Below are 24,400 nucleotides of genomic sequence, written 5' to 3'. Positions count from 1 at the left end.
GTTATCCACCTTGAAAATCACCTTTTTGTGCGCTAGCTCCTGCTCCCACACCGTCACCGCCACCACCAGGGGAAACAGATCCAAGAATGCAATGCTCCTCCCACCGTTCTGCCAAGCTAGCGACCAGATCTCCGCGCACCACCTCCCCTAACAATACAGCCCAAAACCACCTACCCCCGCCGCGTCCGAGGAGATGGTCTCGTCCCATTCCCACTCTTCCAGAGGAGCCATGGGGATACCGTTGAAGCGCTCCAAGAATGGCCGCCACATATGCAATTCCTCCCTCGTGCCTGCCGATTATCGCAAATGGTGGTGCGGTAGTGTCAAACCGGACAGGGACAACCCCAAACGCCTGCAAAACGTGCGTCCCGCCCACACCACTCGGCACACAAATTTCAGATGGCCCAAAAGAACCTGCACCTCCCGCACCGTCACTTTCTGTTTCCCCAACATAGTGTCCACCAACACCAGCATATGCACCTTCTTGTCCCCTGGCAAGGGTGCCTGCATGGCCACCGAGTCTAACTCTATCCCCAGAAATGACAGCACCGTGCTGGGACCTTGTGTCTTCTCTGGCGCCAGGGGCACACCCAGGTAGCCCATGAGCTCTGTAAAACTGTCCAGCTGTTGCTGGCAGTCCGCCGAACCGGGTAGTCCCACCAGGAAAAAGTCATCCAGGTAGTGCGTCACCGCCTCATGGCCCATGCGCCACGAAAAGGCCCACTGCAAAAAGGTGCTGAAACGTTCAAACAACGTGCTCAAGATTGAACACCCCATGGGCAACGCTTTGTCGACAAAAATGGATCCGTCGAACTGTATCCCCAGCAGTTGGTAATCTTCCGGGTGCACCGGTAACAGCCGGAAAGCCGACTTGATGTCACACTTTGCCATTAGGGCGCCCGACCCTACCGTCGCCACCAAACGCCGCGCCACATCTACCGATGAGTAAGATACCGACGACAGTTCGTCCGCTATGTAATCATTGACTGACGCCCCTTCCGGCCATGACAGATGTTGAATCAGTCGATACTGGCCTGGCTCCTTTTTCGGCACCACACCTGTGGGGAAGACGATTAGGTCCCGAATAGGGGCCCCCCGAAAAGGGCCTGCCATTCGCCCGCGCTCCCCCCGCTGACCCTGAACTACCCCAGACCCCACCTCCCCTCCCGCTCCTTCCTTGAAGGCCAACATGGGCCTCCGTGCTTTGCCCTGCTTCCCAGCACGTGGGCGCTTCACTGGCGTGGCCGCGTGGCCCACGCGGCCGCGCCCCCCGCCGGGGCACGCTTCTGCGCCCGTGGCGGGTCGCAGGCGAGCACCGCTGCAGCTACGCCACGCATGGCGCACCTAGGGGGCCTCACCTTCACTTCGGGCCGCAACATATCAATGCGGGCCGCATCCTCGAGCAGTCGGATGGCCTCCAGTACGCGCAGGTCGTCCCACTGCGCCATCTCCGTCCCGACGTCTTCCCCACCGGTACTGCCGCTGCTGTGATATGTTTCCCGTGCCCTGCGACCTCCACGCCACCGGAACACCAAACGCCACACGCCAAAAGCCCTGACCTTAAAAAAAATACAGACACAGAGCCTCCCCTAGCCGGCTGTCGTGTCACGACCACCAAAATGGTGGCTCGCGACACAAAATGGCCGGCTATAAACCCCTCCAGCCCAAAAACCGCCCAACCCCAGCCCAACCAGCCCAAAGAGCCCAAAAAATGCCCCACGTGGTCCGGCTGCCCCCCCCGGCCCAAAACCCACGGGGGTGGCAGGCGGGTATGAGAGGCCGAGAAGGACCGCCAGCGGGAGGGGGGGTGGCGGTAGGGTAACAAAATAGTGCCTGAAGTAAAGTGGCCAGTAGACGTGGCAGGATACGAATGACGACCTAGTCGTCATGAGGCGGGACTAATAAGCATGAAACATACCAGAAGGCGGCATTGAGGAAATAAGCCAATAAGAAATATGGGTGGAGAGTGGGTGGAGCTTCCACGAAGCTTCCCCACTATAGTGTATACTGCATGCCTCGCAAAGCGAACAGCGCATGCTCTGCAACCCTAGCCGAGGCCTAAAAAAGGTACAAAGAGGGAGCAGGGCAGTCTAACAGCAAGGCAAATACATGGTGTGCAGGTCACCAGAGTAGTGTTTGTAGCAGTAACTTTGGGACAAGCCGGTGAACACTTAGTTCAACAGGTACAGGGTGCACAGCCTGAAACTCAAGCCACTAAGTACGTGACTCCATTATGAGACTTTTTTTTTACCTTTAAACAAACAGTTCCTCAATTCTTCTTGACATTTTCATCAAAACGTAACCATTTTTCGCCTCTAGAATTCAAAGGAGTTGCACATTGGGTATTTAAAACTTCCATATTTTATTAACGTTGTGATGTTTTTTAAAAAAAGATGACAATCCATTCTGGTATGTTCACAATTTGTAACATCGTACATATAATACCCAATGCATTTTGAGAATAATCTCTTCTTCAGAGGTCACTGTAAGACATTTTAAAGAGAGACAACATCCCATTCCGAGCAGCGTGATTGATTCAAAACGCCCTTTGGTTTGAAATAGCAACGTTACATTTATACTGAGCATGTAATATGTTCTACCTCTCTCAAACAACCCATATGCTAAAGAATATATAACTGAATTGCTTTCTTAACCTGTGCTCAACCATTTTGGCATGGATTGTCATCTTTTTTAAATAAAATATGGAAGTTTTAAATACCCAATGTGCAATTATTTTTAATTCTAGAGGCGAAAAATGGTTACGTTTTGGTAAAAATGTAGAGAAGAATTGAGGAACAGTTTGTTTAAAGGTTCAAAAAGTCTCATAATGGAGCCACGTACGTAGTGGCTTGTACCTGTTGAACTAAGTGTTCACCGGCTTGTCCAAGTATTATCCTAAGCGCATGGGCAGAGCGCGAACCAGGTGTTGCGCGCCACACATTGCTAAAGGACTACACATCAAGCTGAAGGATTATTAAAGGGTGTGCACACTCCTATGTATGTGCTTTTAGCAGTAACTTTGCCACGGTGTTCCTATTGTTAGCATTTTGTATAGATTCATTAGCTTACCGTCATGTACCATTCCTTCACCAGGCGGATCAGGCTTTGCTTTGCTGGGCAACATTGCACAAAGTCTCTTTGCAGTTCTGTGAAGCAAGGAGTGAAGTCGCCAGGGCCACCACGAGCCTCAATCAAGGAGCTGTAGATCATCGGATCTGGTTTTACAACAGCAGTAACTTGGTCTGAACAAAGGATGGAAATGAGCCGTTATACATCAACAAACTTTTTTTATTTTATTTAAATGGGCGAGACATCTGCCCATTATAAATAGGGAATCAGTGACTGCATCATTTTACTACACGCAGGGAGACAACATTGGTTAGCACTCAACAACAAAGTACACATGATCAAAAATGGGCCATTTACCATACCACCAACTCTGACTTGGTTAAAATTACTTATAGTGGGAGACGGGCTTCTGCCTCCTTCCTTTTGGTGTAGACTTGCACAGCAAGCTGTTTAACAAATAGACTATGTGCAATTGTCAGATCTAGGAGTTGATGTAACATTGTGATCCATCAATATGAGGAAAGGTTGTGTTGTCCCTCTCAAACCCCCTCTCATAAATTCCAAAATGGAGTGCAGACTCTCCTACCTCCCCTGTGTCTCCTAGATCTTTAGCTTTTCTAGTGCTACTTCTCAGTTCCTAAGATATCATGAGCCTCTTTTTCCAGCCCTCACCAGCTCCTCAAGGTTGTTGTGAGCAGATCCGATTTACAGCATTTGTCTCTCTCTTGTCCCTCTCCTACCTCTATCCTGCAGGTTTCCAATTCAGATATAGCTTTACATTTTTTGCAACAATTATTTAATGGCCTTTGGAGCGTAATGCCCACAAAATCAACACAGTATTCCAAGAAGAGTTTAAGGTAAGCATAGGAACATCATGAGACTGAAGCTGTCCCAATGCTAGAAAGTAAACAAGCAAACCTGTATTACCAAGCCACAGAAAGAAGCCCCCATGGTACATAGTACATAACATCAACTGTCATCTGTGGGGTTCAAAATGAGGAGAAAAGAAAAGAAGTGGGGGGCTTTGTTGCCCTTCCAATTGCAACCACTGAATGAATAACAGGAGAAAAAAAGATGGGGCCTTACAGGCGCAATCATCACCTTCACTGGGAAGGATACAATAGATCCTTCTTCTGCGCCCACCCCGGCAGCTGAAATGGTTCCTATACCAGGAGTATACGTCCAATTAGTCATTTATCTTGTATATGATCCGTTCACACTCTGCAACTTTTGCCGGTTCCAGAAGCCAGTCTTCTCCATTCAGAACCATCTGTTTCCTCCTATATCGAAGGGCGTACAGTTTTGCAGCTGCTAGCCCCGTTACCAACCACCGTCTCCCATGTTTGGAGGGTATCTCATAAGCAGACATATTGTGTAGAACTAATCTGCCCAAACTATTAGGGCATCCTCCAGTGCGCTAAGAGTAGACCACACCTCCACCAAGTAGCCAATAAGTTTAGGGTAGGTCGATAGACTATGCATCATATCGAACCCCCCTATCCAACACCTCCAACAGTTGGGGTGCAGTAACAGACCTGCTTTGCGTAGTTGGGCCTGTCAGTACCAGCTATGCAACAATTTAAAATATGCACATTTCAGTCAAAACCAGTTTTCGTCTGCGTCAGGGAACAGAAACTGCTTTGTTAGCAGTGGACGAAGAGTCTAAAAAGATTCTTGACGCTGGTGGTTCCACAACTGTCATCCTCTTGGACCTCAGAGCAGCATTTGACACGGTCAACCACCAAATCTTGGTCCATCGACTAAGAAGCTTGGGGGTGACCGGACTAGCTTTAACTTGGCTGCAATCATTACTGGAAGGGAGATCCTTTCGGGTTTTTGAGGGTGAGGTCATTTCAAAATCCATGCCTCTCTACTGCGGAGTCCCTCAGAGATCGTCCTTGAGTCCTTCCCTTTTTGATGTCTATATGACTCCGCTTGTGGAGATTATGGTCCCGTTTGGGGTTCACATAGTGACCTATGCTGATGACACCCAACTGGTCGTAGCACTGAACCACTCTGATAATGCCGCCCTCGGCCTTTGCTCTTGTTTAGAAGAGGTAGTCAAGTGGATGAATCATTCTTATTTAAAACTCAACGTGATAAGAACGAGTTGATGCTCCATGGTAACCCTTCTCTCTAAAGCGGACGTAATGTGTCCAGCCTGTATGGGACCCTCCCCTGTCCCCAAAAACTCAGATAAAGAGTCTGGGTACCTGGCTTGATCAAGATCTCAGCTTTACGGTCCATCCTCGGAAGGTTGCGGCTTCCTGCTATGGTATCCTAAGGAAGCTTCTGATGCAGCACGGCTATAACAAAACCTTTACAAACGACACCAACCCAGCAAAACCCTTACACCACTTGTTATTCGGTGGGGCCCATAACACCGGAAACATCCATTCACTCAGTTTTCTGGATCAGTGATAAGCTGGCGAGCTGCAAGACATATGGGGTACCTTGATACTATTTTTCCCAAAATAATAACTATATACATTATATACATTTGACTCTAGAATTTTCGGTTTTAAACATCAAGATACTCTGCTATTTTGGGTCGATGGACCAACTAGTAGGAATCAGTTGATGGTGATTAAGTCCAGCTCAATCACAATTAAACCTTTAGCTTTTATGGATCATATCTTTAATTCTATTAACCACAAACTCAGTTTGAGTTAGCATGAAATTTTATCTAGATTCATTGAATAAATTGAATAAGTAAAGTTTTATTAGACAAAATTATAGACATCCATTTAATAAACATTCAAGTAAAGATTGAAATAGAAACGGAAAATACTCATTACCCTTGGACTTAGGGCGATAACGAGAATAGTTCCCCAGAACATGAACCGCAGATCACAGGATAGGTTCCCAAACTGACTGACTGTCCCTCTAACCTCCTCGGACGTATTCCCTCCCAGGATAGACTCCCGCGACGGTCTCGTTCCTTTTTTGCCCAAATCGGCTCAACAGACAGCGTGTCATGTTGAATTAAAGAAGAATAAGCAAGTGCCACAACGTCATCATAAGCACCACTTTTTTATACCCTTTCACTAACTTGCTATACCCAAAATTGAAACTTTTTAGGGGCTGCCTTCATTCTGATTGGTCCATTGGAGGGGTGGTGATGGTCACCTCATTGTCCTCCTTGCCTAAACCGGTTCTGTAAATAATACGTTTTTGCCCCACTCTTGTGACTTGTCAAGTCACAATATTTAACTTTGTTAAAGTATTTGCAACAATTTCCATCAATGATGAATAGGATCATCTTCTGCAGGTCAAGTCTCTCATCCGTTCCCATGCATTCACACAGGGATTGTTGGCACAACTCTTGTCCTAGGTCAGTTCAACCTTGACATCTCTCACTCCGGGCATAGGCCACACACTTGTGACTGAAACTTCTATTATGCTCATGCGCGGGTGCCAGCTTTGTTACACGTAATCACATCTCTCGGCAGCGGCCATTTTCTCAGCGAGGCCTAGCAGGCCCGAACGGAACTAATATGAAAACATAGCAGAAATTAGACATAGAAAATAAGCCATTCTGTTTACCACCCACCATTCTAATGACCCGTGTTAGGTGTCACCTAGCATAAGCGACATTTAAAGCCATTTTACTTACCATCTGCATTCTTTTTGCACGATATATTTTTACTACAACAAAATACATGCAATTTACTTCTGTTTTCTACACGAATCACAAACCTATGTTAATTTAATTTCACATTGGTAAATAAATTAGATTTTTGCAAATGCCAGTTAGTTTCCCGTGTGCAGCGTCTAATTAAAGGTGCATTTATTGGTTATTTCATGCATTCAAACAGTTAGTATTTTTAAGGTTATGAGGTCATTAACTTCGAAGGGGGTACAAAAATGTTTGTATTTTCCCCTGCTCCATCACTCCGCAAAGTGCTTCCACTTCTTCCCTTCCAGGCAAGAAAGCTCATGGTACAGGTGCTCATTCTTTCCCGCCAGGACTACGGAAACGCCCTTTACCTTGGTGCTCCGGGCTCAACGGCTCAACCTTAGCAAAACTCCAAACGGTACAAAACTGCGCAGCAAGGATTCTCGTGTGGACTTCGAACCGATAATCCGCAAAACCCGCCTTGAAGTCCCTCCACTGGCTCCCTGTCCATGAGAGAGTAAACTTTAAGGCTATGTTCATCGCCCACAAGATGTTAGCAGGGAACAGACCAGCGATTAACCATTCCATGGTCCAGCCCTACCTGGCGAACAGACGGCTGTGGTCAGATGATTTGCATCTGGCCGTCGTTCCCAAGATTAAGAAAGCCAGAAGTGGCGGTTGTCTATTTTCTTATAACTCCGCAAGGCTGTGGAACTCCTTCCCTCTCTGCTTACGGCGGGAACCCAGCCACCTGGCCTTTCGGGAACTGTTAAAAACCTGGCACTTCTCCTAAGTGTTGCTAGGATATCTTCTCGGTTTACTGCTTCAGCGTTGGGATGCCCCTGGGTAGCTATGCGCTTAATAAATTTAGTTTCATTCATTCATTAATTCCAAATAGGGGACGCTGCATGGAGCCAAGGGTTCACTCTGGGGCGTATATGCGCCTGCTTCCAGACTTCGAGCATGTACAATATTATTGGGTTGGCCAGTACCCATGCCTCGGGTTTTGCTGCACAGAGGGCATAGATAGATGCCCCCCAGTGTGTTGTAGCACTCTCAATCTGGTGGCTGGCCATGGGATCTTGCATTACCTCCACCCAGTTTGTCAGATGTGATAAGCAGTTTGCCAGGTAATAGGTGCCCCTGTGCGGTAGATGGAGACCCCACCCCCATGTGTGCATATATAGTTTGGGCATGCGGGGCAAGGGTTTGCTTTAGCCCCACACAAAGCCCTTGATTTCTAGATTAATAGTGCACAGTAGTGAGTGTGGCATAAAGATCGGTAACATTCCCAATATGTAGTGAAGCTGTATCATTCCTGGCACAACTAGCTTGGTAGCTCTTGGAGCAGATGCATTCACTGGCATACATGCTGTGTAACTACATGGTCATAGGCTTGAATCCTGATTTGTCCATTAAACCCTCAGCCATTTCATTTTACTGAGAGTACCATTGAGTTGAGCAATACACTTCTGTTATCTGCAGCACCAAGTGAACAAGTGCCTTACACAATAGATAATCATGTTATTACTTTACTTAAAATGTCAAAAGCAGGTAGTACATTCACATCGATGGCCTCATTCCCCTTCTGGGAACGTAAGCTGAAGGACAGGGAACGTGGCTTGCGCAGTTTTCCCTTAGGATCCAGAGTGACTCTTGGTTCATCGATCTCAAGCTTGTAGGCGATGCTTTTCCGGCATTTGTTCAACATCTCACGGATTTCCTCAATGACATTGTCTCGCTCCTTATTCTGGTCCTGTAAAGACTGGCAGCAGCTGAGGAAGACCATCAAGTCTGCATCAGAACCATTCTTCAATGCTGTGCCTTTACCAGAGGATCCACCCTACAAAACCAGAAGGAACAGGGTTGTTATTGTAGGTGAATCATGCCTTGGACCTTAGTTGCGGCAGACACGGATCGGGTGTGGTGAGACGAGGTGGGGGAGAGGGGGAAGTAAGGGGATTATAAAAAAAAGAAGCAAAACTTACCTTGCCATTGCATCTCTCCATCATCTCTCCTCTGGAATGGAACAGGAAGCAGGCAGCCAGGCTCCCTTGACCAATCACAACGCTGCAATGCAGCATTGTAATTGGTAAGCACCCAGGCTCCCCTAACCAATCACAACCCTGCAGTGCAGCGTTGTGATTAGTCTGAGTGCTGTGGTTCGTCGTTCAGCCAGGGACTGTGGGCCTCTACATGTTCTCCACGCAGGCTGTAATGCAGCCTGCATCGAAAACATGCGAAGTGCGCAGGACTGTTTCTCGGGACGGACAAAAAGTCATTAGGCACATAGGAGGGTGTTACCACTCCTTCCCTGCCCTGCTCTGTGAGCAGAGCACCCCAACCTGCCCCATCACGCAAAGCTGCTGCAGCAGGACAAAATAGAATGATAACAACATTACGTTATTATCATTTTATTTTTCCTTTCTTTCACTGCTTCTAAGCAGTGGGGCGATGCTCCTCCACCTTAGCGGAGGAGCCGCTACTTCTGGACCTTCAAACTAGGAATGGGATGACATAGAGCTGCGCAGGAAAGTAACAAAGGTAGATGCATTGTGACCCACTTTATTACACCATCTTCACTGAGCGGATGGTAGGGACTGTGGCCCCAATTCACAAAGACTGGCGTATGCTTTAATGCCACTTACCCTTGTAGTACTACTGGATTACTCATTAATTTCAGGTGTAAACTAGGAGTACCACTGGCTTTCTCCTGGCTTACTTCTGGAATTCAAGAGTACTACAAAAGTAAATTGCAGCCCATTAGGCACATTATTTTCGCAACATTGCGGCCACTTAATAAGAAGGCAGCTATAAGATTTAGTTTGATATTTTACTTTGAATATGTAACCATATTTTGACCATGATAGTTGGCCTCCACGCATATTTAGTTTCGAGACAACATTGGCGGCCCGTACCCTACAGAAATCGAACCTAGGCAGCACATTCCTGTCAATCACCAATATGGGGCTTGGAGAAACGTTACTGGGATATTTTCTGGCACCACTCCGAGACCAAATTAAGGCTGTGCAGATAATTTATTTCATTTTTATTGACTTTATTGGGGGTATTTACATAGCGCAAGGAGGAATACGATCAAATGTGTGTTGGTCTTAGAATCAAGGGTGGTTATTTAAATAAGCTCTTGGATCAAAACATGGGTTAAGATGGACCCAATAACAAGCATTGGCACAGCCAGGCCAGAACAAGGTGGGGTTTTATGGCTTATTGTACGTGGAGTGAGATTGTATGTGTTGGTGTCTTTACGCCTAGTATGGGGAGTGTGGATTTACTCTGACAACTGTCGACCAGGGGCAGGAGTTTGTACTGTTTCTTTCATGGTTATAAAACTAATGAAAAGATTCTAAACAAAAAGGCATTGGCACAGCCAGTAAGTAGGTTATTTTTTGACTGAAAGCCTTTTGGGTTTGTCATGATTGTTTTGTTTTGCTCTGGTTTTTGCAAAACGTTATTGTTGGTGGAGCTGTTGGGGTCTCAACAATATATATTCAAAAAATGGCTTTAAACAAAAATATTTCTTTGGTTTCAAAAAGCAAACACTGCCCCTGCATTGAGGGGGAACTACTTTGTGTGCATATGCGTTCCTTGTGAAAGAGTGTAATGCCGTTGCTCACAGTGAAGTTAGACAAACGCAGAAGTAAGCTTACCCATTCCTCATGCTGTATTCTGCAGTGGGCAGAAGACAAATGTGAATTACACAACAAAAGCCTAGTGGATGAAAAAGGCTGGCTGACAGCCCCTTTAAGTATGTACATGATAAACCTATATAATTTTAGTAAAATCAAAAGGTTTTGACTGATGCCATACCTAAAAATATCAGTTAGCCACTTAGCCTAGTGCACCACTCTGAGGTCTGATGTGGCAATGCCCAAAAGTTGAAACCATTTACACTTGAGTCTATTGTATGTAGACAATGCAAAGGGCGTTGGGTTCTGTGCAAACCTGTGCAATTTTTATGAGCTTTGCCCTCTCAGTAAAAATGTAAGTAATATTTTGCACAATTGTAAAAAATAATCTAAAGCACTCTGGAGGGGCAAATACTCCCATAATCAGATCTTGCAATTTACTAAGGCCCTGGTTATAAGTGAACCTGAGTTTTCTGACCGCTGAGCAAATCCGTGTTTGCACAAGGATCAGAATTCCGAAGTTTGCTGGTTTACTACATCCAGTAATTGCTAGGTGTGCTAAAGTGTCATCCTCTGTTAGGTTTAAAAGTAGCCGAAATGTAACTATAGAAAAAGATGGTATTTGCAATGGCATGTAAATGTTGGTGCCTTAAACACCAACATTCATGATGATCCCCCAAAACACAGAATAGGTGCAGTGCATTGCAACCGAAAACCTAGAGAGCTGTATTTCATCAGGTCTGATAAATAGCTCCTTCCCTCCAAGGCACTCGTAATGATGGCCTAATTCTGCAAGTTTGTTGTACAAACAAGGTTTGAACATGCCTCAGTATGTAGGCATAAGTATGTAGTATTTCTGTAATGTGAACCTGGTCAAAAGGCAGCAGAGTGTTGTAAAGGGTGAAAGGCAAGCATACAGTCAAAAGGTGATAGGAAAGGTAGCTTGGTTCCAGGAGCAAAAGTGTACGAATACATCTTTTTGATGTAGTCTTCTTTAAAGAGCTGCGTTTTCAACTTTTTCCTAAATTGTTAGCAGCATTGGAGGCAGGATCTTGATGGATACAAGGATGCTGTTCCAGGTCCTGGGTGCATAGATGGAAAAGGCCACTTCTTAGCCTCCAGTCTGATAGTATCCTAGCTGCAAGTGTGTTGCGAGCCACCAGAGATGGTGAGCTTGTCTGCAAGATAACCAGTGGTACTGGTTGTTATGGCTTTGTAAATGATGCATCAGATTATGAGAATGGTGCCGGTTGCCAAGTGGAGTTAATGGAGTTTCGTTAGGATTGGAGTTATGAGATCATATTTCTTCAGTCCCAGGATGAGATATGCTGAGATGTGTAGGATGCCTGCATGGTGGGCCAATGTGGAGTATGGTAGACCATAGAGCTGGGTATTACCACCATCCAGATAGCAGAGTACAAGGGCTTGAACAGTGGGGGCGCTAGATAGCCGGCATGCAAGATGGCCTCACATATGTGAGGATCCTGCAGTTTGGGGCCTTCATCCACCAATATCCTGCCCCAGATGCCCACATGATCAGCAAAAGCTACAGACAGGTGCATTTCCCTGCTTTTTGGGAGAGAAACTGCAGCGGCATGAGACCCTCACGGGTGAGTAGCTGTGCTATACAAACTCCTGATTGATTCATTGATTGATTGAGCCCTGTAGGCCTTCTATGAACCTGTGTACCTGAATTGGCAGCTAACACTGCATATATATTCCTGAACGCTGACCTGTGTGAGAAGCCCAGCGGATGTTCCTGACATTGCAGTGGAGAGACTGAGGAAAATTGCTCGCATATTTTTCGTCCAGTGATGGGGCTGCGTCCAGCGGAGTCAGGGCGGCTTGCCTACAATTGAGCCCGAGCCCTGTGCACCGGGCCTCCCGTGCCCGGGTGTGACGGCAGCCGGGGCCCAGCTCTGCCTGCCAGAGTGAGAGGCTATTGATGGGTGGGGGTGTTGGCCCACTCTCCGCTCCCTCCTGGAGACGTCCCCAGGAAGGATACAGCATGGCTGGGCCCCCGGTCTGAGCGGCAGGGAAGCACAGGGTCCCTGGACTGACTGCGGGGCCCTGCCACCTACAAAATAAATTGAGCGTTTGGTTGCTTGTGGGCCTGGGTGCTGTGCACTCGCTGATGGGGGCCGAGCGGCGGCAGCGCAGACCGAGGCTGACCGGAGACCACTACAGGACCTGACGTGTTGAAGATGAGGAGATGCCCTAAACAACATCAATTAGTATAGATCTGTCGCACAGAGGAATTGGGAGATATTTGCAATGGCAGTGAATGCTGTGGTGAGAAGATGCCAGTGATAACTGCGCCATAGAATATGTATACAGTGCACTGCACTACCCACTGATTCTCTGCTACTCTGGGCCCAACTGTCTTGGTGAACACTGCTCGTAGAGCCTACTGCATATGGTTGTACTCTGCCTACCCTTGATTAATCATATCCTATAGCCAGTGCTTTAAATGGAAAAAAATAAGTGCAGGAACTCACCAAATTGATTTGTGGACTAGGGGTGGGTTTGGAGGTGGGGCTATGGGCGGTGCTAAGGGGTGTGTCCAAGAGCACATATTTAATTTTATTGAGATTTTCATGGTGTGCAAATGTGCATAATGATACAGAAGCTTTCCTTTTTTTCTTCATTATCACATATTATCGTATATTCAAATACACAAGTTCAGGATGTATGCTGTACAGTCAAATCTTGTGTTAGATGTAATGCACTATAATGTTGCTTCATTCATAAAACAAAATAGGCTATATATAATGTACACATGAGAACTGATTTGCTTCTTAGTTCACTAGTGGCATTGTGGTCATGGTGGGAGCTCAAAAGTTTCCAACTTCACTATCACTTTTAATAAACTCCTCTCAATGTGATGATATAATCTTATGTACCAAGGTAAAATGCTTCCACATGTTAAAGAATACACTTTTTATTTCAATGTTGATGTTTTCAAGGCTCGATTTATGTAAGGGCTCTTCAAGCCAAGCCGGACTCTTAATTTGACTCTGACTTGCTATCCTTCTTTATTTGTTGGTTTGCCCACCTCTGCCTCTCCCAGACCCACTCCATTAACCCTAGAGAAAATGGCCTCTTTAAAACAAAATACAGTTGTGTTGAGACACTGCAGAAAAAGCATATCTACACTGGGGCGAGAAAGAGTGGTCTAGTACTTGCTATAAGCGAACCCTTTTACATGCGCTTCACGCCGGACTGTGGTAATATAAGGCTTTTCGGGATGGAAGCTATACATTTGCTGTGCTGAACACTGCAGACAACACTCATGCATGCAAAATCACGCACAGTGACACACGAGCACTTATGAACAATGAAGCTTGAGAAAATATTCTTGCTTCAAAATAGTGAACCTGATTATCATTGTCAACATTTGATAATGGAGGAACGGGCTTCATTGATTCCTTATGTGACTTTACTCTCTGAATCCAGTCTTCTACAGCCAACGACCCATTTCAACTGTCAACTGCATTCAATACTTTTGTTATTAGAAATGGTTACATTTACTGGCCTTGCATTACAAAACCTTGATTCCCACCCTGTCTACATCAGTGTCACCACCTCTTGCCGACAACCTTGCTCCAGACAAGTGTTGGCATACTCTGATGTAGTAGCACATCACTTCGATTCCCCTCAAGTCACAAGATATAGCTGTTAGAAGGCCCTTCTCACACACCTACAGTGCTATTGACTCCACTGAGCCTGACTGGACACTGTGTCAATAATCACAGTGCGATTCCGGCCCCTCCAAAACTCCTTGCAGCTCCGAATTAATGCATAGGTCTGCTCAGAGGCACAACTGGAGTGAAATTCCGGGGGGGGAGGGGGTGGGGGGGAGGGAGAGGGGAGTGGCTAATAAAAATTTCAGGGGGGGCTGATTCTTCCAGTTATCAGCAGAGTAAAGATGCAGGGGCTCTAAGAAGGGGTGAAAGAACAACAAATGTTAATGTTAATAATGATTTGTAAAGCGCACGTACACCGGGTGGTTTCATGGCGCTATGAAGGCTCTGAGGTTATCAGCAGACAACTTTAGTTATAGGCTTGTGCAAATAGCCACGTTTTAAGGGACTTCCTGAATTGCAATAGGTCAGTGCAGGATTAGATCGCCAGCGGGAAGGAGTTCCAAACAAAGCCTCATTAACAAGTAAACGGTCTTTTAAAGACCTGTGAAGTACCTGGGTGCAGCTGTGTGTGTGCCCGGGAAGCTGTCTCAGCCCGGGCTGACACATACGACGGGGTGGGGTGGGCGTTGCGCGCCTGGGTCTGCTGCTGAATTAGCACAGTGCAAGTTATCACTCGATTATCAGAGTGCTATACGAAAACAGGCTGACTCGTCAGCTGTGTTGCCCTTCTTTCAGCACATACACATTTCCTTTCTGCGTTGCTGCCCCGTGAGTGCCGGTACTCTGTTTGGACAAGGAGAAGTTCCGGTACTCAAGGGCAGAAAATTCAGAAGTGCCGGTACTTAGTACGGGTGAGTACCGGCCTATTTAAAGCACTGCCTATAGCTCTGTGGACTGTGCCCAAATGGTGATTGCCTACCTCTCCCGAGAAATACAAGCATAGGCAGTGAGAAAGAAGTGGACCTTGTGGAGAGATTTTGATGCGTCCAGACGCTGCGAGGCTGGTAGCTCCTCAACGTTTATTTTGACCTGATTACTTCGCCCGGGTGTGCTCATGCCCCTCTGAATGGGCCGTGGAGGTGTGGTAGGATCTCGTGGAACCAAGACCCCTGAATCAGACAGAATTTGAGGGCATATCGAGAGACTCTTGGGCGCAATACACATCAGTGGAACTACTTCAGCGTGTGAGGTACTAACATCAAACTTCAAATCACTGGTGATATGAGAGTGCTACTACCTATAACGATGGACAAAATGGGTGGGCGCCAAACTAAATTAGTTTAATGGCCATAATCTGCTTGTATGATGGGAAGTGGAGCCGATCCCACACGACTTGAAGACACCCCTATAGAAGAAATGATAGAGATGGCAGATATGAAGTCTCTACTCGTCGCTATGCAACAAAGCCTTAGTTCCATTGAGATCAAAATGGATTGTATGTGCACCAGAATGGATGCTATCAACCACAAACTGGAAAAATAAGATGGTCATATAACAGAGGTAAAGCACAGAATATCTGCGGTGGAGGACGCTGCTTCAACGGGGGGTGAGCAAATGCTCAACATGGAGAAAATACTCAAAATAATTTCAGCCAAATATGAACATTTAGAAGCGAGATTAAGAAAAAACAATTTGCACATTATAGGGATTCCCGAGTCCAACAACACTGACCGAATGGAGGACTTTGGGGAACGCCTTCTCACAACCATATTTGGCGAAGACGCAATCTTGAAACAGCTAATTGTGAAAAAAGCCCACAGAGCACTGATGACCAGACCCTCCCTCCCGGGCACCACTCCATGTCTGATAATTGCCTGACTGTTGAATTATTGCGACATAGATGCAGCCCTTTGGTTAGCATGGGACAAGAGCACACTACAATTTGTCAATCAATCAACGACTTTATTTCGCAATTCAATAGGAATGCATAAAAAGTACATGTAAGATATACATTTCATGGCATACAAGAGTCCTACATTAAAAGTATTACAATACAAAAACAAACAATTTCCAAGTAAAATTAACAGTTCATGTTAAAATAGACAGATGTAGCAGCAATCATAGGTTATAAAACTTCTGGTAAAAACAGTAATCTTAATTTCCAATATTGGCTTACAGCCCAGTTTGTGGGAAAATCTAAAAATGGCAGCGATACTTTGGGCCATGAGGTTAGCTCAACTCTGCAACATCTCATTCCAATTCTATTTAAATCAAAAACAACCCCTACAAAATTAAACCATTGAACTTGCTCTATTTTTCCCCCGGCTAGATGATATCTAATCGGGTTCTTTTTATCACCACCCATCGCCATAAGATACATTTTTATCTTTGTTAACATACAAGTCCAAATCAGACATAAAGGATGAGTATTGTACAATCAAATGTTGAAGAGCCAAAAGAGTTCTTGACAGCAAAATGGCGTCATCTGCATAAAGCAGAATAGGGAGGGGATACGTCAGTTCATATGGGGTATCTTTCGAGGTGTTGATCAGAGCATTATTCAAATTATTTGTATAAAGGGCGAACAGGAACGTCACCAAAACGCACCCATGTCTTTTAAATTTTAAATGGGTTTGTACATTTGCCATGCCTTCCGAAATGGACCATGGACGTAGCATCCATATATAGATCCCTTATAAAATGAATTATTGCATCATCCACTCACATTTTCCTTCAGAATGTGCCAAAGTTTACTATGTACAACACAATCAAAGACCTTAGACAGATTCTTGAACATCCCGTACCATCCGGGGCGAATTTTTTAAAAAACATTACGCACGGAACTCACGCGGCTTTTCTGAGGCGGCAAGACGGCACGGGTCCGTTGGATGGTGCTGACACGCCCGGAGGCGCAAGGGGGATTTGACATTCCGGACCTCGAGCTGTACCATGCTTGTGCCCAAGCTCATTATGCTTATTACTGGGTGTGCCCGCCGGCGTGCATGCCGCAGGTCGCGGCGGAGCACTGGTTGGCGGACCCCGTTCCTTTGGAGGGAATGCTATATGCGCAATACCGCCCTCGGGACCCCGAGTCCTCTACACTGGGGGGTACGGTGGGGGCATGGCACTATATCATGAAGACTCTGGGGGCCTCAATCCTATATTCCCCTGCCCTACCTCTGGTGTACCATCCACAGCTTTCCCTGTTGCAGGAAGAAGGGTTTCGGAGATTATGCGTACGAGTACACAGACGAACATGGGGAGCCCTGTTTTTTAACGGACATTTCTGTACAGTAGCTCAATTTTTTGGAGACACCCAACATACACCACTAGAGTTGTTTTTATACGTGAGACTGAGACAAGGGATACGGGCGATATTTCCGAACTTCCCAAAGGAGCCGCAGACCCTTAAACCGTTGCACCAGATGCTACAGAGCATGAGCCCAGGGCACATGGTATCCAATCTGTACCGAATGGTGCGAGCAGAGGGATGGCAAACGCCTGGCGCTGCGCGAGCGCAATGTGCGGCTGAGCTAGACAAAGATATCACAGACGAACAATGGCAATATTGCTGTATGCAGACTGCGGAGGTCTCGGGCAGCGCCAGACTGCGCATCACCCATTATAAATATATGCAGCGTATGTATTTTACCCCAGTTCGGCTACGCCGCTTTGGGCTGCGAGACGCCCACAGTTGTGATAGATGTGGCAGAGCACAGGCGGGATTCCTGCACTTGGCATGGGAATACCCGCAGGTGCTGGAATATTGGGAACAGATATTTACAGCCCTCTCTGAAATGACTGCTCTTTCAATCGGGTGCGACCCCTTAGTCGCGCTATTAGGCTACACTAAGCAAATCCCCAAAGCACAGCGTCGCCTGGTGACACTCTCATTAGTGTTACAACAAACATTAGTTTGTCATTAGTACTCGCAAAGCGGAGGGTTGCCTGCAGATGGGGCAGAGGAAGAGCCCCTAAATTTAAGGAGTGGCTGGCGGATATGGTGTATTGCCAGGATCAAATGCTAATATATGCGGAGATGCTCCCCTGTTCGTTGAAACCGAAAGACATATGGGACCCCCTTAAACGATACCTGTTAGCTTGTGCAGCACAATCTCCTCAGAGCGGCACTGCGGATGCGAGGGATGCGAGGGAGGTCTCCCCCCCCGGCTGTAGAGATTGCTGGGACAGAGATGGCAAACTGACGGTATGTGCCCCTCATGGAATTGTACAGAGTGAACTGCATTTCCCCCTCAGATGTAATTGTCCTACGCCTAAACATGTGGAAATTGAAGTTTATAAACGCATAATGTGTGAGATACATATCTATTCATTTTACTGTGTACGAAATGCTTTGACTACATACTGTATGTAAGAATTTGATATCTCTGAAAATACAAATAAAGTTTAAAAAAAAAAAAAGACCTTAGACAGGTCTATAAAGGCCATGTATATATTGCCCTTTTTAGCCATGGTATACTTTCCTAGTATCAATATCAAATTGAGACATTGATCAATGGTACCCCTGCCCTGCCTGAACCCATACTGTACTTCCGTGAGAATCTTGTTTTCCGCTGCCCAAACTTCCACTTTATTTAACAATAACCTACCCATTAACTTGGCAGTACTATCGAGCAATGAAATAGGGCGATAGTTAGCAGGGGTAGAGGCATCCCCTTTCTTGTAAATCGGAATTATACCAGATTGTTTCCAGGAGGGTAGGGGTCCAGTCTTAGCTATTGCATTGAAACCCACAATAATAATGGGAACTAAAAATTGATACCTGAGAGAAAGATATCCATAGGGACCCATCTGGCCCCGGTGCTTTCATGGATAGTGATTGGGTCAGAGCAAGTTTAATTTCCTCAAGGTCGAAAGAGAGGTAAGTGTACACCTTAGTATAGGGACCAATGTCTAGCGAGTACGTTTCGCCTGATTTTGGGAAAATTCCCTAGAAGTACCTTATCCAGGAATCTTCATCGATATGTACGTCCAAGGAGGGACCGTCCTTGTCTTTCAGGAAATTCGTATTAATCACCTTCCAAAACTCGTTGATGTCACAGAGAGAGGATGCTTGCTTTAGGTTATCCCAGGCCTCAGATTTAAGCTGCCTTAATCTACTTTCCCTTGCTAGGTTATAGGCGTTCCTCAAAGTGCGAACGTAATCTTTGTCCTTAGGTTGTGTTTTAAGAGCTTCACAGAGATTTACTGAGGCAGTTAAGCAGTTCTTATCAAACCAGCGTTGCTCTGGAGAATCTCTTACCGATATCGGGCGGATCAGTTGTGATTTAATATTATTTAAGAGATTGCTAAATGCCTCAATCACCTGCGTTTAACTTAAAAGAGGGTCCAGGCAGAGGTTAACATCCTCTTGGTTTGCCACTATAAGATTAGTGAGAAATATAGTCTCATCAACTTTGTCCCATTTTAAAACAAAACCATTTTTTCTGGCTAAGGTTGGTTTGGGAACTTTGATGCCGTTGCGTAATTTTGAATCGTGCCAGTGTAGGGCACAGGAAAGCATGGCATGATCCCTAAATTCTGTAAATTTAAACTTTGGCTTGGTAATGATTGCTCTGAGGGCATCCGAAGAAATAATATAGTCATTAGTAGACAAGTATTCAGCTCTATAAAAAGTAGGGGAAGGTTGCCCCATAACTGGATCTATTTCGTTGCGGAGCTGCAATTGGCATTTCATCAGTATTTTATTTATGACGTGCCCCTGGGGATCATAATGAAAATGGAGAATAGGATCTTCCCTGTAGTCTATAATCCCACATAGTTCTGTGATGTTTATTGAGCATACCTTTAAATTAAAATCTTCCAGCCAGATAAATTGTACAGGCTTAGGATGAGAGTCCACTAATTCCTCTAATGTGCTATCTAAGTGCTGGGGTACCACTTCAGGGTTTAAGAAGTTATTATTATAATAATTCACTAGCACTAGATCCCAGGTATCACATAATCTTTGATTACTAGGATGTGAAAATAAGGCGATGTATTTATAAAACTTAAAATATTAAATGCAGCCAAATTGGATATCAGTGTGAGTAGGCCCACCTAGGTCTACCCCCCGTAGATGGTGCTGCCCGTGTTTGAAATGATCGATACCCAAATTTCTTGTACACAAATAATATGGAAGTCAGCCATGGCGGTAAGCCATTCATCATTAGTCCACTTGCTTTTATAACCTGCTATATTTCAAGACAAAAGGGTATAAGATAACTTATTTGCATCAAGGATAGATTCCTTGGCATCCTTATGGGATGCGTCTAAGGGGAAGGAACCATAACAACTCCGCTGTTCTATTACACCCTGAGAGGTCCGTAGTTCACCATTATCTTTTTCCCCGATACCCCCTATTTGGAGTGGCATCTGGGATATCTGATTATTAAGCCCAAGTCAATAACAGGAATCCAGGCCTGATAGAGGGGCAAACCTGTTATGTGTGCAGGGATTCAAATAATCATTTGACAATGGTGTGCAATCATATACAGGGCGAATTAGGCCGCTACTTAGAACCTTTTCGCATTGGAGACTCTGTGGATTATAGAAAAGGAAAAGCAAAACACACAAGATGATGGACGTAATGTTGCACATTGGCAGAACATTCACCTCCAGTCTTGTGTGTTTTGAATATAGAAAAGGCCCAAGGGTACAGGGAACATCTTGATCGCTACCTTGTAAGCGAAAGGGGGTTGGAAAAGTAGATCTCTTACAATTTGTGGGCCATCAAAGTTTAAAACAATGCAATCGCCCTCATAGGCCTTTGGGGTTGGACCAACCCACGGGGTTCTCCTCGCCATTAAAAGATGGTTCTGAATTAAATGCCCTGAACTTGAATGGTTAGAAAGCCAATGACATGATGTGTGCATAAGCTGAATGGTGTATTATCTTTGAGATGATCTGAGCACTGGAACATTTACCAGAACTAGGACAAAGGGGCAGGCCGCCGAAGGGAGTTCGGAGATATGATGATAAGACAAAAGTATTGATGGAATTAACCTCCAGTGAACTACTAATAGCAGGTCTACCTTGCATGCATTCAATGGTGAAGGGTCTAAAGGTGTTTCAACAGTGGGCCTTGCCGCTAAGTAGGAGTCTCTCCCACTAGGTTGGACCGTGCAATTGTATGATTGTGCCGTGGCGATGCAGTGAGGCTTTCCCAGTCCAAACCCTGATATACCCGCAATTGGGGCTCTACTAACCTGAGGATGCGAAGATCTAACAGTGGGGTGTTATTTAGAGTATGTGTTGGGGGATTATGAGAACATAGATTGTTTAGGGACTGTACTGTTTAATAGACACCAAACGAGACAGAATTGGTTGTAATAAGGAGGATAGTATAGCACAAAAGTCCACGGGAGGGGCCAAGGTCCACAATAAGTCAGGATTGTCTGTTTCAGGAACCTCGCTTGTCTCTGAAGGTGTAGATTTCCTTGTGTTTTTTTGGTTTAGAAGGAGCGGGTTCTTTGTAGGGACCTTTTTTCCTCTTGCCACTTACGGTTGATATGGTGGTAGTCTTCTCTGCAATTGGAGGGTTAGAAGGTATGGTGGTCACCGTTGAGATCAATAATGCCACTAATTACAACATTAACATTTGACCCAGTAGCAGGAAGAAATCCATCAGTACAGACAAGAGCACCCTCCCCCAGAGAGAGCCTGGGGTGGCCATGGAGACTATCTTCTTCTTTCCCATCGCGATCCAAATTACAGTTACAGCAGTAGACAGATAATAGAATGGCAGGTGTAAGAGGGGTGGCCCAGCCCAGCCTCCTTCGGGCATGCATTTGCCTGCCCTTTGCCCCGGCGCGTTTGGGTCCCATGCTGCGGTGCGCTCTTATGCGCGAGTCCAGCGAGCTTTGTAGGGTGATAATGGGGGTTATAGTCCACTCCCCAGCGGTGCAAGATGACGGTGCACGGCTCACCCCCGGGACAGGAATCACAGTGTCCATATCCTGATTTTACGATTTCAGTTCAAGAGGCCCATCACAAATGTATTCCTACTAAACAAGAAATTCGGCAAGCCAACATACCATATGGAATGCTCTATCCGGCACAACTCCGTATCTCACATATGGGTAAAGATCACATCTTCACCACCCTGCAGCAGACGGAAAACTTCATGAGACGGCATGGAGCATGATACTCCGTGCGGGGTTGTGTGACACCCTGGTCCAGATCCTCTTCCCCACTATTGGAGCAGGACTAAAACGCTGTTCATTGGTGTGACTAAACACTCTTGAGGGAATCATCGCCTGCAATGCCCACCCTCATGGATCTGAACTGCGGAAGGTCCAAAAGTTGTTAACTAAGTGCTAAACTGTCTTTATACACCGTTGGCATTAGTATCTTGAACAATCTTGAAATGTCCAATCACGTACAGTGTTATTGATTTTATCACACTACTGGTTATCTCGGCATCTAGAGCATGTGATGGCGTACCCCGGACACCCTCGTCCTGGTGAGGGAGTTCCACATGGCTCTCTTGCTGATCCCTCTGCAGGATACCCCTGATTTTGACTTTTGGTTACTTATTTCTTAACCTCTACCTATCTGTCTTTTCCCTTCCTGGGACAACTCTCCTCTGCCCCCCTCTTTAACTTTTTTATTCTTCTTACTTTATTCTATAGAACACCAGTGATTGTGTATTACCATGAATGGCGGTTTTATACCACAATTTGCCAGAAATAATCCCGTTATTGATTCAGCTTTGAATATTGGGGTTTGTATGGGACTGATATCCCTGGTTGGATTGGGCCGCTAGTGTTGGAGGAGGGTGGGAAGGGTATTGTTTTGCTTGTTCACATCTGCTCAATCTGTTGTTGATAGACAAAATGGATGCACCAACACAAAATTGCCAAAATTGGCTTGCCTCTCTAATGCTTCGCTTTTTTTTGTTGAGATGACAGACATCAAACCTAGGCGAGATGGCAACACCCGTACCAGCATCAACTGCATCACATGGAACGTTAGAGGACTATAGGATCCGCGCAAACGTAGACACATAATAGCATATCTAGAAAGGTGCAACATACACATCGCATTCTTACAAGAGACGCATTTCGCTGATACCACACACACCACATTCACCATGTGTTGGGCATCCTACTGCCAATTTCCTACATATTCCTCATACTCACAGGGTACAGCGATGCTAGTGCCCAAACACACCCCATATGTCACATAGGGCTCCAGTAACGACCTCCCAAGGATGATACACATTGATATGTGGCAGATTGGCAACTTTCTCACTGACTAACATTAACTGTTATGGCTCGAATACTGATGACCCTCATTCTTTGATAGATTATGGGGCCAGATAGCAGATATTGACTCCATATACATTCTATGGGGAGGGGATTTCAATTTAGCATCAATGCTGAAATGGACAGAATGCATAGCTCCTCTACCACATATGGTGTGGCCACCCAACAAGTCCGGGACATTATGATGGAGGATGAGCTGCTGAATGCTTGGTGCAGGCTGCACCCACAGCTGAAAGAAGGAACTTTCTATTCAGGAGTGCACACAAACTGGTCCAGATTGGATTATTGGCTTTTGTCACGTGGGATGGGATCATGGATTTGGGGCAATACACATTTAGCACGCACGCACTCAGACCATTCCCCTGTTCTATTAGAGCTGAGCCCCCTGCGGAATTGTCCACCATTAGTAAATTGGCACCTCTCTCCAATGCTATTACTGGATGGTTCCTTTAAAGAGGCGCTAGAGATTTTTTTTACTAGAAACAGAGATACAGTTCCCAAACTGAGTATTGTCTGGGAAGCCTTTAAAATTACAACATGAGGGATATGCATGTCTAAAAGTGGTGGACTAATACGGGCCATTAGAACTATGCTACAAAACATAGAGGGAGACATTAAACGTTTAGAGACACAGTTGGGCATACCCAGAGACCCAGAAGTGGCCAGAAAGATTAGAACAGCCCAATCTGAATTCCAAGAAACTGCTGAATGTGAATGTTTATACCGAGGCTAATATGATCGGGCAAGGGCATATGGGAAGGGAGAGCAACTAGGACGTGCACTAGAATCCATGGTGCATAAACCCTGGTTTACCAACACTGTTCTTGAGATAAGGGATGGCTATAGCACCTTAGTACGAGACACTCCGGAAATATTGAGTTTTTCCACATTTTATTGGGCACTATCCACCTCATCACGAATGCAGGGCGCGGATGTGGACACATATCTGGAGGATGTTACGTTCGAATGGTTGAGTGACACACAAAGGGAATTCCTAGCAGCAGATGTAGAAGCGGATGAGATCAGGGAAACTATAATGCAGTTATAATCTGGAAAAGCCCCTGCCCTGGACCAGACGGCCTGCCTGCAGAGTTTTATAAAACCTACATCCGTGTCCTCACTCCGTTATTGAAGGCTATTTTTTTTTTTTGATAAACAAGTATTTATTGTTTTCAGCAATGTAACAACAGAAACTGTCGGGCCCCCCAA

General features: G+C 45.7%; 1 protein-coding gene across 1 annotated transcript; it reads right to left on the bottom strand.

The window, feature by feature from the left end:
• Window positions 1-3,060: 3,060 nt before the first annotated feature.
• LOC146784011 (2'-5'-oligoadenylate synthase 1-like) lies at window positions 3,061-8,700 on the bottom strand. Its single transcript, XM_085632891.1, has 3 exons — window positions 8,677-8,700; window positions 8,225-8,531; window positions 3,061-3,242 (listed from the first exon to the last, which is right to left on the bottom strand). Exons 1-3 carry the CDS (start codon window positions 8,698-8,700, stop codon window positions 3,061-3,063), a joined length of 513 nt encoding a protein of 170 aa, XP_085489017.1.
• Window positions 8,701-24,400: the final 15,700 nt, after the last annotated feature.

This window comes from Triturus cristatus, chromosome 11, assembly GCF_964204655.1.
Source record: "Triturus cristatus chromosome 11, aTriCri1.1, whole genome shotgun sequence".
Lineage (NCBI taxonomy): Eukaryota > Metazoa > Chordata > Amphibia > Caudata > Salamandridae > Triturus > Triturus cristatus.
The sequence above is the reverse complement of the archived record's forward strand: the minus strand, read 5'-3'. Positions and strand labels throughout refer to the sequence as shown.

Excerpts from the sequence above, each read along its gene's own strand:
- LOC146784011 (XM_085632891.1), bottom strand. The coding sequence starts at position 8,700 with ATGATGGAGAGATGCAATGGCAAG. Across the intron at positions 8,532-8,676 it reads TGGAGAGATGCAATGGCAAG|GGTGGATCCTCTGGTAAAGG; the intron begins GTAAGTTTTGCT and ends CTGGTTTTGTAG. Across the intron at positions 3,243-8,224 it reads ACCTGCTTTTGACATTTTAA|ACCAAGTTACTGCTGTTGTA; the intron begins GTAAAGTAATAA and ends TCCTTTGTTCAG.